Source organism: Protopterus annectens, chromosome 16.part0 (genome assembly GCF_019279795.1).
Source record: "Protopterus annectens isolate FY-2018-M chromosome 16.part0, PAN1.0, whole genome shotgun sequence".
Taxonomy (NCBI): Eukaryota; Metazoa; Chordata; order Ceratodontiformes; family Protopteridae; genus Protopterus; species Protopterus annectens.
The window spans coordinates 106,866,795-106,883,350 of NC_056750.1; the positions used below are offsets into that span (position 1 = coordinate 106,866,795).

At 40.7% G+C, this 16,556-nt stretch overlaps 1 protein-coding gene across 2 annotated transcripts in view; it reads left to right on the forward strand.

Moving 5' to 3' along the window:
* The window catches only part of LOC122790862 (protein mono-ADP-ribosyltransferase PARP14-like), a 1,931,416-nt gene that overhangs the window by 844,517 nt on the left and 1,070,343 nt on the right, over positions 1-16,556 (forward strand). For both annotated transcript variants that reach the window (XM_044058520.1, XM_044058521.1), the window contains exon 6: positions 11,544-11,768. In XM_044058520.1, the coding sequence (XP_043914455.1) occupies positions 11,544-11,768 (225 nt within the window). The remainder of the gene's footprint in view (positions 1-11,543; positions 11,769-16,556) is intronic.

The following is a 16,556-nucleotide window of genomic DNA, read 5'->3' on the forward strand; positions in this document are numbered from 1 at the left end:
CAACTAGAACAGACAACTCAGGACTGTTCTGCTGCAGGACTCATTGCTTGAAGGCCTAGAATGTGGATGCCATATCCTTCAATTGGGGGAATATTTCCCATTGCCTTCCAGCCTTTCCTCTTGATTCCAAGATTCTCCTCAAGATCCAAATGGACAGTACAAAAATCTTGTTGGTGACTCCCTTTTGACAGCATTTATTCTCCTTTCAGTTTCACCTGACCAGGAGCAGTCACTTCAAGTTATCCCACAAAGTGGATGTAATTCACTCAGAACAAGGGCTCTCAGATTCACTCTAACCTTCAAACTCTCAACTTGACTCTCTAGGAGATAGGATTTTAATGTCATTCAGACACCAATCCTCTGAGGATGTGCTGTGGGTGCTCCAGGGCATGAGAAATCTATTAGAAAATCTAGGATCATGCAGGTCCATTAGGAATTTCAAAGGGAGAAAGATTTTCTATATGGTGTCATAAAAACAATGAAGAGGCCTTTTGGTGTATGTCAGTATTCATTCTGTCATACACTGTGTGAGCTACTAAAAAGCGGTCTAGCCTTCTTCTCCATCAAAGTCCATTTATCTGTTGTCTCAGCTGGCCTACCTTTAAATCCTCCATTGCTGTCTAGGACCGAGTTCAAAGCATTGGTAAAAGGCATTCTTCACTAGAATCTTCCCAGAAGGGTCATTCTGACTCTCTTGGATTTGAATTTTGTTTTAAAGAAACATACTCTGCCTCCCACCACCACCATTTTGAAGTGGCAACTCAGCCTGTCTAAAATTCTGTACATGGAAAATAATTCCACTGGTCACTGTTACCTCTGCTAAGGGAGTCTCGGAGTTGCAAGCTGTTATGACAACCCTCACCCCTTTAACTTATCTTATCTTTCATAATGACAGGGTTATCCTACATGCTGATCCCACCTTTATGCCTAAATAAGTTATCTCGACTCATTTACCAACTTTTTCCTAAGCCTCAAAACATGATTTTTTTCCTAGTTGTTCACAGGCAGTTAAAAGTTTTACTTGGAAAAAAATGAAACCTTTTAGAAAGTCTCACCAGCTCTTTGTCTCTTCACGGATGGCAAATTGAGAAGCTCAGTTTCCAAACACATTGTCTCCAACTGGATTTCTAAGTCAAGTCCTTCCATTACACTTTCCATGGAATAAAAAGAAATGCTAGCCTCTGTCAAGGTAGACCTAACAAGAGCAGTCTCCTCTTTAGATGCCTTCTTCAAAGGCATTGATTCCAGGTCCATCCTGTAGGCTATCACCTGGACCTCTCCACATTTTCAGCAAGCATTATTATGTTGATGCTTTTCTAGATCTGGGTGTCCTTTTCTGGATCTTACTCTTAGGACTGGTAGACAGTATTTCTGTACATAATCCTAGCCTCCTGCGCATGTGTTAGCTTTGGGAGTCACTCACAAATATTAGATACTGCAACAGTCATCTAAGGAGGGACACAATGCAGTTGTATAAGAACTTACCATAACAGTAGATGTCTTACTGATCACTATTGTCATATTGCTTCCCTTCCCCCATTTTTACTGTTCTCTGTGAATTTCCTTTCCACTCGGTCTTACTTCAACATATTTTGTATCTTATTTCTCTCAGACCTTCTTCAGGGTTCTCCTGTGGCTAGACAGTCTGAGGATCCTGCACTCATAAATTATCTTATGTATGCCAATCCCTACTAGATAAGATCATATGCCAGATGTATGGAGTATCAAGAAGGTTTATGGCTTTAGTACCCTGGCTGGGGCATCAGGTTATCTTCAGCAGGATAACCCACAAGTATTGGAATTATGCAACAGTGAGTAGTGGGACATCTCTTATTATGATAAGTTGTTAGACAACTGTACCTTTCATCTATTAACAAATACAGCTGGCAGAATAGCTACAACTAATTGACATTCTAAGTCTGAAAAGTTTTTCTTTGTGCAAAAATGGTACAGAAAGCTTTAAAGCAGAAATATGTTGAATTCCCTGAATGTTTCTTAATTTTAGTGTATATTACTGATACAAGTGCTGAAACAGAAGTAAGTGTGATGAGTAAATGCACAGTGAAAGGGTAAGATAAGGAAAATCTAAGCATTCCTCCAGTACCTCTTCTTGGTCTCAAAAGTCTAAGCATTCCTGTGACTTCTCCTTTTTGCTTTCAAGCCACTAGAATGAGAGGTCAGAAACAACTTTAGCATTCTTCTGCCATGATTGCCTGAAATTAGAGCTTAAGAAAGAAAGTTGATGCATGGCTCAGAGGAATGGAGCCTGGACTGCTACCCAGAATACCGGGTATCAGTTAGTGGACCCAGCAGCAGAGAATTCAGGGCGAGAGGGAGGGAAAGGAGTCAAAGGGTGTGGCCTTTTTGCCTTTCCCAAGGGGAGGGGAGTGATGTTCTTCATTCCACATTGCTGCAGTCCTAACTATTGGGTAGTCCGCTGTCCAGTCGGCCCGAATACCAAAGTATATGGCTGACGTCGGTCAGGGCGCATTAGACTGACGTCAGTACGTCAGGGTACTAATGCGCATGACCGACGTCATATCCTCAGTCTTTTTTGCCGCATGGTCCGATGCAGAAGCAATTTTGCGAGTGCAGGTTGGCGTTCTGAAAGTTTCTGAAGCCAGAGTTTCAGACCGAATCAAAGTTGGCTAAGTACCCCGCTGGGAATATTTTGGTTTTTCTGCCTCAGTATTTAACCGGATGTCAGAAAAGTGAATAACTGTATTTCTTGTGGGAAACAGATACCTCATAGGGATTACCATACTTTGTGTATACCTTGTTTAGGGCCTGAGCACGACGTTGTTGGATGCCGCTCTTGTGCTAGATTTAACAAACGCACTATTAAGAGAAGGTTAGACTGTGCCAGGTTAGTGTTTGGGAAGCGTTGTAATTATAAAATGCTGTCGGATGCTCCGGCGCTTCGCTAAAAACGCAAGGACAAAACAGCAAAGCCTAGAGTGGAGGAACCGACAGTCCCAGACGTCGGTTCTTTAGAGGGCTCAGTAGAGCCGGAGGTTTTGCCAGGTGTTTCTTTGGAGTCTCAGGGAGAGACTTTACTGTTACAGGATGTATCCTCTCAGGAAGTAGGCCAGGCTGAGGGGGCTTCTCAGGTGGCTGTTCTTCCCTCTCTTCCTAAGGTGGTCAGAGCCTCCCTTCTGTTTCCAAGGCTTCTTTGAGGGCAGGCCAGTTTTGCTTCAGTGGGGGTTTCTCCTAGTACTTCAGGGTCTTTGCCTAAGAAACATATGCTTAAAATGGCAGAGGATTTGATTACTATGATAAGGGGTTCTATGCCTCCTGATAAGAGGCCTAGGGTGGAATCTGAGTTTGAGAGTTTTGAGCAATGCTCGAGGCTTCTGAGTCTTCGGCTGAAGACTTGCAGGAGTTCCTCCTTATTCTGATTCTGATGTGGATGATTCTACTCCTTCGGCTTCCCTCCTGAGGATTTTTCATTTTCAGAGACTCTGCATTCCATGAGGGAGCATTTTAAATGGGAAGGTCAAGATTTCTCTGATTCCAGGAAAAGGCTTAGGGAATTCTTGTTTTACCCCAGCACAGGCCTTTAGCTATTCCTCCTGTTTTGAATGTGGTGGAAGATGTTTTGCAGAGGCTTCCCTGAACTGGATTCTTTGCCTCCTGCTCCAGTTAAACCGGATAGGTATTATAGGGTGCCTGAAGCTCATAAGTATCTTTTTAAGAGTCCTAGGGCAGACCCGGAAACTGTCTCTCAGGGGCCTAAAGGTGTGAAGGCCTCAGTTGTTAAAAATCCTGTCCCTCCTGATAAAGAGGCAAGGGCTTTGGATAGATGGGGAAAGAAAGTGTATACTTCTTCCACTTTAGCCATGAGGGCGTTGAATTGTCAGTTTCACATGTTAAAATATCCGAATTTTCTTTCGCAGTTGAAATCTAAGGTGGATGCTCTGGCGGAAGGTATTGAGTGTAAAGAGTTGCAGGATTTAGTTCATGTGTCTGAACAAGTGGGTAAACATTCCTGCAATGTGGTTTTGATGCTGTGCAGGCCTCCTCCAGGGTGGCTGCCACTGGTTCTGTTCTTCGTAGGCACGCCTGGTTGAGAGATCAGAACTTAGCTGAGCATGTTAAGACAAGGATTTTGGATGCTCCTTTACAGTCTGATGTGTTGTTTGGTTCGCCTGTGGAAGCAGTTTTAAAGAAGATGGAGGACAAGGCTAAGTCTATGCAGACTGTTAAGGATTTTTGCAGGTGCAGCCTCCGAAGTTTAGTAGAAATTGGCCTGCTAAGGGATGGACTTATCCTGCTTATGATTCCCAGTCTAGGGGTAGGTCTAGACGTGGTAGGGGCAGAGCTCAAGGTGCTTTTAGGCCCAGGGCAGGGGTTCACCTGCTCAGACTTCTGGTGAGGGCAGGGCTCAGCCCCCCCCCCCCCCCCCCCCCCCCCCCCCCCCCCCCCCCCCCCCCCCCCCCCCCCCCCCCCCCCCCCCCCCCTCCCCTCCCCCCCCCCCCCCCCCCCCCCCCCCCCCCCCCCCCCCCCCCCCCCCCCCCCCCCCCCCCGCCCCCCCCCTCCCCCCCCCCCCCCCCCCCCCCCCCCCCCCCCCCCCCCCCCCCGCCCCCCCCCCCCCGCCCCCCGCCCACCACCCCCCCCCCCCCCCCCCCCCCCTCGCCCCCCCCCCCCCCCCCCCCCCCCCCCCCCCCCCCCCCCCCCCCCCCCCCCCCCCCCCCCCCCCCCCCCCCCCCCCCCCCCCCCCCCCCCCCCCCCCCCCCCCCCCAAAAAAAAAAAAAAAAAAAAAAAAAAAGAAAAAGAAAAGAAAAAAAAAAAAAAAAAAAAAAAAAAAAAAAAAAAAAAGAAAACAAACAAAAAAAAAAAAAAAAAAAAAAAAAAAAAAAAAAAAAAAAAAAACAAAAAAAAAAAAAAAACAAAAAAAAAAAAAAAAAAAAAAAAAAAAAAAAAAAAAAAAAAAAAAAAAAAACAAAACAAAAAAAAAAAAAAAAAAAAAAAAAAAAAAAAAAAAAAAAAAAAAAAAAAAAAAAAAAAAAAAAAAAAAAAAAAAAAAAAAAAAAAAAAAAAAAAAAAAAAAAAAAAAAAAAAAAAAAAAAAAAAAAAAAAAAAAAAAAAAAAAAAAAAAAAAAAAAAAAAAAAAAAAAAAAAAAAAAAAAAAAAAAAAAAAAAAAAAAAAAAAAAAAATTTTAAAAATTTTTCTTTATTGGGACAAGAAGTCGTTTTTTTCAAAAAAAAAAAAGTTTCAAAAAAATAATTTTTTCTCTTCTCCAAAAAATTGGGAGTTAGCAAATTATTTACCAGAGGTTTAAAACTTATTATTTTTGGCAGCATGAGGTTTTTTTTAACCCCCTAACCACCCATGTTCAATGCCTCTCCTTTTTCGGGTCTGGATTATTGTCTTTTGGCCCCAAGCTATTGATCCATTCGAAAATTTTTTTTTGTTTTTTTGATTGAGAATCTGTTTGGGTTCTGAGTTTAATTTTCCCCAAAGGGCCAAAATTTTGGGGGAAGTGCCCCAAAAAAATGAAAAAAAATTTTTCCCCCGGGGAAATTTAAATTTGTATTTTCCCCTTGGGCTTTTATTCACCAAGGGGTTTGAAAACTTTGCTTCAAAGGGGAACCAAAGGTTTAAAAAACAGATTTTACAAGGGCCCCCTTTTTAGTTTTTTTTTTTTTTTTTCCGGGATGCATTTCGTAATTGAAAAGAAGTCATTTGTCCCAAAATTTGAGTGTGCTTTCCAATACAATTTGGAGCCCAAAATCAAAGCATCATATTTCCGGGGGGAACCCCTCATTGGAGTTTTTCCACCCAAAAGAATTTTTTAAAACAATTCTTTCCCCATCGTAGAATGCACAAAATTTTTTTTTTCTGAGTTGGGGAGGTCCTCCCCAGACCCAAGGGACCAAATGCATTTCTCCCATTTTTATATTGAATCTCTGATCCAAAAAAGGGGAAGGCCCAAGGTTTACTAAAATTCATAGATCCAGTTTTGTGGGGTGTGGTTTTGTGGTTTGGCTACTGAGCTTCATTCGAACACCCAAGGGTGGCAAAAACAAATTTTCCCCTCGGGGAACCCAAAAACAAAGGCAGCAAATTTTAAAGGGCCCATTTTTAAATTTTTTTTCCCCCATGCCGTTCTGATTTAAAACAGCTTCTTCAGTAAAATAGGGTAAATTTATTAGGAGGTTATGATTTATCACCCTGGAAAGCCCAAATAAATTTCTTGATTTCCTCTAGTAAAGAAATTTTCATTGGGAAGCGTGTTTACAGAATGATGCAGAATTTTGAGTGGAACACTAAACAAGTCTTAGGTGTACCAAAAGATACTGTGATTTATTGGAAGCTGGGGTCCCTAAACCATCTGGGGTACCCCCTGTCCATGACACCTGTTTGGATGCCTTTGCTTCCCCTTCTGATAATAAAGATTCACAACATGTGCACTCAAGAAACTTGAAAAGTTCCATAAAGTGCTAGAGGACAGGAAATTCCTGTACAATAGTCACAGTATCAGACCCTGCAGTCTTGTGTTTGTCCACTGAAAAGTCCATCAAACTTCTTCCTGCATCCAGTGTACTCCCATCCAGCGGAGGCAGTAAGGCAATGGAAAGGTATAGCAATAAATTATGTACCTCTGCTACCCTGTCTTTCAGAACTCTCAGCACTCAAACAGAAATGGCGAAGTATTTACTTTTCATGTTGGGATACCTGAATAAGCTTCTGGAAAAATCTGCATATTTTTAGCATACGTTTCCCCCATCTCACCTTGGTCCATACTTCCCTCTATCAGAAAGGCTCCATCTATCCCTCCCAGCATGCAAATTCATTACCTCTGACAAGCAGGTTTTGTCCATCATGCAAAATAGTTACAAAATGTCCTGGAAGGAACTCCCAATGCTGAGGGTATACCTCCCTCTCCAGCAAATTAATTGCACCCCCCACACACACTTTGATACAGGAACTCCTCTCAGGGAACCATAGAAGCAGTTCTTCCTCAGGTCTTGAGAAAATGTTTATAGTCATGATTATTCCTGCTATCCCATCTAAACACATTTCTGAGAGTTCTGTCTTATAGGATTCTTTGTCCCTCATCCTTCCACAGGTCTTTCTCATCACTCTAGATCTGAAGTAAGTTTACCTGCACATCCATGTACATCTGGCCTACAAGAAATTTCTCAGATTTTCCATCTCTTCTTCACACTTTCAGTTCTTTACTTTATATTTTGGTATATCTACAGCTCCAAGAGTCTTTGCAAAGGGTCTGGCTCTGGAGTAAAGCTATTTACAGAAACAGAGGGCACATATTTTCCGCTATCTGGACAACCTTCTTATTCAAGCCTTATTGAAGGAAACCCTTATGATACATTTCAAATTTGTGATGGCTCTTCTAGAAAACTGGGAATCACTCACAACCTGAAATCTTCGGACACCTTCTTAGGACATAGTGCTCTTAGGTTGCAGGCTCAACACCCAGTCAATGATAACTTTAGTCCCTCAGGAGAAATTTCTCACTCTCTCCCTACAGTCACTTCCAGTCCTTGATTCCTTTATCTATGACCCCAGTCACAATGCTGATGGTACCTTAAGCCAACTGCACATTAGGAAGATCAAGTGGTACCTGAAGACCATTTGATCCCAGCACAGTCAACCTCTGGACTTCCCAATCCCTATATTGCCCTTTCTAATTTGGGAGTTGCAATGATGGATATCTCAGGTGAAACTCAACACAGAAGTTCCCTTTCTTGCATCCACTCGTAAACAGGACCTACACACAGATTTATCAGACCTGGCATGGGGTGCATGGACATGGTCAAAAAGAGTTCAGAGACAGTACTCCCACAGAGAATTCAAGAAAATATCAGTATCAAGGAGATGAAAATCCTCATTCAAGTCTTACAGGCACTGTCAGTTATGGAGCCCATTACTTCTGAAAATTTTCACAGACAACACCTCAGTCTTGCGGTACATCAGCAAGCAAGAGAGCAGAAAGTCTTACCAGTTGTACAGGCTAGCTCTGAGGGCATGGGACCTAACCATAGAAGGAAAGCTGTCCCTGCAGGCCATTTACATCTCTTCAGAGGGACAGTGTCCTTGCAGACTACCTCAGCAGATCCAGACAAAACCCCCACAAGTGGATGTTGCAGCCTGAGGCCTATCTGAATGTAGTCTACAAATGGAAAAAAAAAGCCTAAAAGAATCATACTCTGCATCACGTCCCCTAGATCTATGGCCCAGCTATAAACTGTATGTTACAGACCAGAAAATACTAGGATCATGCAGGTCCATTAGGACTGGATAAAGACATAACTGAATATGTTACTGGTGTGATTTTTGTCACATGATCTTAGTACTGCCTAGAGTGTAACATGCAGTTTATACCTAGGCCATAGATCTAGGGGATGTGATCCAGAATATCTTCCTTCTTGACTTTTGTTGAGTCCTGCAGCCTTTACAGGCTTCAGGTTGGATATGCAGCAGGATGCTCATGCTATCTTTGAATTTTTACTTTTACATAGTCCACAAATGGGGGTACATCTCAGGTAGTTCTTTTTTGCAGCCAACTAGAACAGACAACTCAGGACTGTTCTGCTGCAGGACTCATTGCTTGAAGGCCTAGAATGTGGATGCCATATCCTTCAATTGGGGGAATATTTCCCATTGCCTTCCAGCCTTTCCTCTTGATTCCAAGATTCTCCTCAAGATCCAAATGGACAGTACAAAAATCTTGTTGGTGACTCCCTTTTGACAGCATTTATTCTCCTTTCAGTTTAACCTGACCAGGAGCAGTCACTTCAAGTTATCCCACAAAGTGGATGTAATTCACTCAGAACAAGGGCTCTCAGATTCACTCTAACCTTCAAACTCTCAACTTGACTCTCTAGGAGATAGGATTTTAATGTCATTCAGACTCCAATCCTCTGAGGATGTGCTGTGGGTGCTCCAGGGGATGAGAAATCTATTAGAAAATCTAGGATCATGCAGGTCCATTAGGAATTTCAAAGGGAGAAAGATTTTCTATATGGTGTCATAAAAACAATGAAGAGGCCTTTTGGTGTATGTCAGTATTCATTCTGTCATACACTGTGTGAGCTACTAAAAAGCGGTCTAGCCTTCTTCTCCATCAAAGTCCATTTATCTGTTGTCTCAGCTGGCCTACCTTTAAATCCTCCATTGCTGTCTAGGACCAAGTTCAAAGCATTGGTAAAAGGCATTCTTCACTAGAATCTTCCCAGAAGGGTCATTCTGACTCTCTTGGATTTGAATTTTGTTTTAAAGAAACATACTCTGCCTCCCACCACCACCATTTTGAAGTGGCAACTCAGCCTGTCTAAAATTCTGTACATGGAAAATAATTCCACTGGTCACTGTTACCTCTGCTAAGGGAGTCTCGGAATTGCAAGCTGTTATGACAACCCTCACCCCTTTAACTTATCTTATCTTTCATAATGACAGGGTTATCCTACATGCTGATCCCACCTTTATGCCTAAATAAGTTATCTCGACTCATTTACCAACTTTTCCTAAGCCTCAAAACATGATTTTTTCCTAGTTGTTCACAGGCAGTTAAAAGTTTTACTTGGAAAAAAATGAAACCTTTTAGAAAGTCTCACCAGCTCTTTGTCTCTTCACGGATGGCAAATTGAGAAGCTCAGTTTCCAAACACATTGTCTCCAACTGGATTTCTAAGTCAAGTCCTTCCATTACACTTTCCATGGAATAAAAAGAAATGCTAGCCTCTGTCAAGGTAGACCTAACAAGAGCAGTCTCCTCTTTAGATGCCTTCTTCAAAGGCATTGATTCCAGGTCCATCCTGTAGGCTATCACCTGGACCTCTCCACATTTTCAGCAAGCATTATTATGTTGATGCTTTTCTAGATCTGGGTGTCCTTTTCTGGATCTTACTCTTAGGACTGGTAGACAGTATTTCTGTACATAATCCTAGCCTCCTGCGCATGTGTTAGCTTTGGGAGTCACTCACAAATATTAGATACTGCAACAGTCATCTAAGGAGGGACACAATGCAGTTGTATAAGAACTTACCATAACAGTAGATGTCCTACTGATCACTATTGTCGTATTGCTTCCCTTCCCCCATTTTTACTGTTCTCTGTGAATTTCCTTTCCACTCGGTCTTACTTCAACATATTTTTTATCTTATTTCTCTCAGACCTTCTTCAGGGTTCTCCTGTGGCTAGACAGTCTGAGGATCCTGCACTCATAAATTATCTTATGTATGCCAATCCCTACTAGATAAGATCATATGCCAGATGTATGGAGTATCAAGAAGGTTTATGGCTTTAGTACCCTGGCTGGGGCATCAGGTTATCTTCAGCAGGATAACCCACAAGTATTGGAATTATGCAACAGTGATTAGTGGGACATCTCTTATTATGATAAGTTGTTAGACAACTGTACCTTTCATCTATTAACAAATACAGCTGGCAGAATAGCTACAACTAATTGACATTCTAAGTCTGAAAAGTTTTTCTTTGTGCAAAAATGGTACAGAAAGCTTTAAAGCAGAAATATGTTGAATTCCCTGAATGTTTCTTAATTTTAGTGTATATTACTGATACAAGTGCTGAAACAGAAGTAAGTGTGATGAGTAAATGCACAGTGAAAGGGTAAGATAAGGAAAATCTAAGCATTCCTCCAGTACCTCTTCTTGGTTTCAAAAGTCTAAGCATTCCTGTGACTTCTCCTTTTTGCTTTCAAGCCACTAGAATGAGAGGTCAGAAACAACTTTAGCATTCTTCTGCCATGATTGCCTGAAATTAGAGCTTAAGAAAGAAAGTTGATGCATGGCTCAGAGGAATGGAGCCTGGACTGCTACCCAGAATACCGGGTATCAGTTAGTGGACCCAGCAGCAGAGAATTCAGGGCGAGAGGGAGGGAAAGGAGTCAAAGGGTGTGGCCTTTTTGCCTTTCCCAAGGGGAGGGGAGTGTTGCAAGGTCTCAGAGGGGGGCACACAAGGAAGTGCGATTTCCCTGCTGGGGACCAGTGAAGACACTTCCACTACATCTTGGAAGGGAGTGGAGCTGCTTGCTGGCAACACCTCTTGTGGAAGTGAAGGACACCAAGACTAGATAACCCAGTACACAGCCTTCTTCAGCGTCTTAGCTGGACACATGCATTGAGAGTTAGTAATGTAAGGAAAAATCTTAAACCACCCAAGTGCTGTCGTAATAATTGCCTCCTCCAGGCAAGCTGTCATCCTGATCATGGGGAATGAATGGGTTCATTGGCCAGGCGTGAGCTGATGATCGACAATTAGCAGCAACAAAAAGTACCAAAAAAGAAAAAATAGTAAAGTGAGTGCAGAAATCTGAATATGTTGCATGAGGGTTTAAATGATTCAGAATGTCTGGACAGCAGGAACATTTGTGGAAGGATGAGAAGTTTGATCCAATAAATGTGGAATTTCTGACTTGCCTGCAAATTTAATTTGTCATGCTGTCACAAATGAGACAGTGTTAAGTACACCAAAGGGCATATGAAAAGAGCCTAATGCCATCAGAAAAATGTTTTATGCACTTCATTGCTAAAATGTGTTTTGCTTCTCTATTTCAGATTTTCACGATGAGTTTGCTACATAGTCTTGAAATGTGCCACAGCTCAGGTTTCCAGTCAATTGCATTTCCAGTTATTGGGACAGGAAAGGTTCTAGGTGTTTCCCATAATGTGGGAGCCAAGTGTTTGCTGGATGCAATACAGAAATTTAAGGAGAAGAACCCATTCTCTTGGATAAAGCAAATCAGCATAGTAATTCACCCCAAAGACAACATTTCCCCATTGGTAAGTGTTTTCCATTCCAGAGCTAAAGTATCGTATTGTTGCTCCATAAATTGGGTACACAAATGCATGCTTTTTTGGAATTCATGAAAAGATCAGTTAGATTTTAAAACATCACATATTTTCTTTTCTATGTTGGTCTTTAATCACCTTAACACTTTTCCTCTCCATAGTGTGTTGTCTGAAGATAGAAGCAGTCAGTCATACAGCAGGAAGCATTCAACCAGAACAAGGACTGCATCAGAGAAATATTCTCCCTCAGTAATCACCTATGCATCTCTGCAGTCCACAACTTGACTGCCATCCAAAGGATACTTGCCAATTGTTCCTAAGTATTAGATGCCAGTGTGTGTGTGTGTGTGTGTGTGTGTGTGTGTGTGTGTGTGTGTGTGTGTGTGTGTGTGTGTGTGTGTGTGTGTGTGTGTGTGTCTTACTGTTTTTAGCTGTACATGTCTGGTAACTTTGTATGCAACACCAAAAAGTTTGCACGGAAGCAACTGCACGGCTCAGGGAAAGGCCAAATCAAAAAAACAAAAGCCAGCAAAACATGACCCAATTCTAAAAAGTGCTATTTTATTGTGGAAATCAAAAGGACAGCAAAATGCACAGACCGGTTTCGGCTGGTAATCTATACACAGCCTTCTTCAGTGTGAAATAAGCACAGTCAAAGCTGTCATTTAAATAAACTCCACACAAAGGTGATTGGTTAAAACTAGAACTTGTCATTCAACCCAGGTGGGAAAAGACCACCCAACTTAACAATCCATTTTTTCTCTTTTGAATTTAATAATGAATGCCAACCAGTTTTGTTAGTTTTTTTTTGCCACGAATAATGTCAATAATAGTGAACATAAAAGAAGCTGTGGGATGTGATTGTTGATGCTTAAATAAAGCATTATTGATTCTTCCTTTTGTAATGTTGCTGATATGCTCTGAGATTCTCAATCTAAGAGGCCTGGATGTTTGACCTACACAAAAGGCCCCACACGAACATGTAGCTAAATAAATGAGCCAATCGGAACTACAATTGGCAAAAAATTTTATGTCATATACAATAGGAGAATTCCTACTGGTAAATTCTTTGGTTTTTGATATTTTATTACAGTTGATGCAATGTCCGCAGGGATAACATCCCATGGGAATGGTTCCAGTCAAAGTAGTCTGAATTGGTTCTGGACTTCCTGTATCATGTCCATGTTTGTAATGGCTAAAGGTACTACCAAGATTCCTACCTTTCCTAAATGAAAACAGACATCGGTTGGGAACAATAGTAGATAAATCATTATCATATAATAGGAGGTTCCAATGTCTGTGAATACTCTGAATCAAATTGTCTGAGTTTCTGCCATATGTGGTGGTGAACCTAAGGGGTTGGGTAGAAAGTCTGTTATCAGTCTTATAAGTCAGTAAATCATCCCTATTTATATGACCCACTTGGTGTATGGCATCAAAAACATGACCCATCTTATACCCCCTGGTCCTAAAACGACTAATGAGGTCATTACTTTGTTCCCTGTAGGATGTATTGTCAGAGCAGATACGTTTTAATCTAATGAATTGAGATTTGGGAATATTTTTGGAGATATGTGGTGGATGAAAACTCGAGGCATGTAATATGGTGTTGTATTCTGGATGTTTCCTGAAGACTTTAGTACCTAGAGTGTGATCAGGTAATCTGTTGATGGATACGTCGAGAAAAGTGATGTTGTCATAATCATAATGCAAAGTGAATTGGATACCCCATTGATTATCATTAAGATATGCCAGGATTTCGAACAGCCCATCAAGTTCGCCCTTCCATACTGCCCAGCAATCATCAAGGTATCGTCGCCAGATGTCAAGGTGTTCCAAGTAGATATTTTTGTTGCTATTATAGATCAAATCCTTCTCCAAATAGGCCATGAAAAGATTTGCATAGATTGGCGCGAAGGAAGAACCCATGGCGGTACCTTTCGTTTGCCAATAACAAACATCTTGGTAGAAAAAAACATTATTCATCAGGACGTAGGAGGCCATATCCAATAGGAATTCATTAAATTCACATGAATGTAATCCAGAAATATCCAACCAATATGATAGGGCTTCTTATCCACCGGAATGAGGAATGTTAGTATATAGAGCACTGACATCTAGAGTGCACATGCGCCATTCAGGCTCAAGTTGTGTATCAGAGATGATCTGTAGAAAATTGGTTGTATCCTTTAAACGTGAACGAATAAATGGTAATAGAGGTTTCAATTTATCAGTCAAAAAAAGGGAAAGGGGTTCCGTGATATATCCCCTACCTGATACAATTGGTCTCCCTGGGGGGTGTGTGGGGTCCTTATGTATTTTTGGCAAAAAGTAAATGTACTGGTTTGATGAGTCGTGAACTAACAATTGATGCATAAGGTTAGCATCAATAATGGAAGCATCTTTAGCATGAGAAAGAAATTCTTCAATTTCTTTTTGAAATCTGGATGTAGGATTAATAATGGTTATACCTCTATTACCATTTATTCGTTCACGTTTAAAGGATACAACCAATTTTCTACAGATCATCTCTGATGCACAACTTGAGCCTGAATGGCGCATGTGCACTCTAGATATCAGTGCCCTATATACTAACATTCTTCATTCCGGTGGATTAGAAGACCTATCATATTGGTTGGATATTTCTGGATTATATTCATGTGAATTTAATGAATTCCTATTGGATATGGCCTCCTACGTCCTGACGAATAATGTTTTTTTCTACCAAGATGTTTGTTATTGGCAAACGAAAGGTACCGCCATGGGTTCTTCCTTCGCGCCAATCTATGCAGATCTTTTCATGGCCTATTTGGAGAAGGATTTGATCTATAATAGCAACAAAAATATCTACTTGGAACACCTTGACATCTGGCGACGATACCTTGATGATTGCTGGGCAGTATGGAAGGGCGAACTTGATGGGCTGTTCGAATTCCTGGCATATCTTAACGATAATCAATGGGGTATCCAATTCACTTTGCATTATGATTATGACAACATCACTTTTCTCGACGTATCCTTCAACAGATTACCTGATCACACTCTAGGTACTAAAGTCTTCAGGAAACATCCAGAATACAACACCATATTACATGCCTCGAGTTTTCATCCACCACATATTTCCAAAAATATTCCCAAATCTCAATTCATTAGATTAAAACGTATCTGCTCTGACAATACATCCTACAGGGAACAAAGTAATGACCTCATTAGTCGTTTTAGGACCAGGGGGTATAAGATGGGTCATGTTTTTGATGCCATACACCAAGTGGGTCATATAAATAGGGATGATTTACTGACTTATAAGACTGATAACAGACTTTCTACCCAACCCCTTAGGTTCACCACCACATATGGCAGAAACTCAGACAATTTGATTCAGAGTATTCACAGACATTGGAACCTCCTATTATATGATAATGATTTATCTACTATTGTTCCCAACCGATGTCTGTTTTCATTTAGGAAAGGTAGGAATCTTGGTAGTACCTTTAGCCATTACAAACATGGACATGATACAGGAAGTCCAGAACCAATTCAGACTACTTTGACTGGAACCATTCCCATGGGATGTTATCCCTGCGGACATTGCATCAACTGTAATAAAATATCAAAAACCAAAGAATTTACCAGTAGGAATTCTCCTATTGTATATGACATAAAATTTTTTGCCAATTGTAGTTCCGATTGGCTCATTTATTTAGCTACATGTTCGTGTGGGGCCTTTTGTGTAGGTCAAACATCCAGGCCTCTTAGATTGAGAATCTCAGAGCATATCAGCAACATTACAAAAGGAAGAATCAATAATGCTTTATTTAAGCATCAACAATCACATCCCACAGCTTCTTTTATGTTCACTATTATTGACATTATTCGTGGCAAAAAAAAACTAACAAAACTGGTTGGCATTCATTATTAAATTCAAAAGAGAAAAAATGGATTGTTAAGTTGGGTGGTCTTTTCCCACCTGGGTTGAATGACAAGTTCTAGTTTTAACCAATCACCTTTGTGTGGAGTTTATTTAAATGACAGCTTTGACTGTGCTTATTTCACACTGAAGAAGGCTGTGTATAGATTACCAGCCGAAACCGGTCTGTGCATTTTGCTGTCCTTTTGATTTCCACAATAAAATAGCACTTTTTAGAATTGGGTCATGTTTTGCTGGCTTTTGTTTTTTTGATTTGGTAACTTTGTATGGCCATATATGTTCTTGTGTATAGTGTGTGCTTATACATACGTGCATATATATATATATATATATATATATATATATATCTATATATATCTATATAAATATATATATCTATATCTATATATAGATCTATATATCTATATATATATATATATATATATATATATATATATATATATATATATATATGGCTTGTATGTATATATAACAAACACAACCGGTCAATCACCAGACAACTGAAAAACAAAAGAAAAAAGCAGTAAAACATTTTTGTAGGGGGTCCTCTCACAGATATATATATATATATATATATATATATATATATATATATATGTATATATATGTGTGTGTGTGTGTAAGAGGTTTGGGTAGGGCTGTGGTGTTTCAGTGTGTTTTGTTGCTGTGATGTGTGTGCGAGAGGAGAATGTAGCTTGTGTGGTGGTGTTTAGTGTGTGTTTGTATGTAGTGCGATCTTGGAGTGAGAATATTTAAGTAGGGGGATTGTGGGGGGAGTGCAGCCCCCCACATGGGGGGGGTGCATGTAGTAGACAGATTACGTGTGATTGTGTGGAGGATGGTGTGTGTAT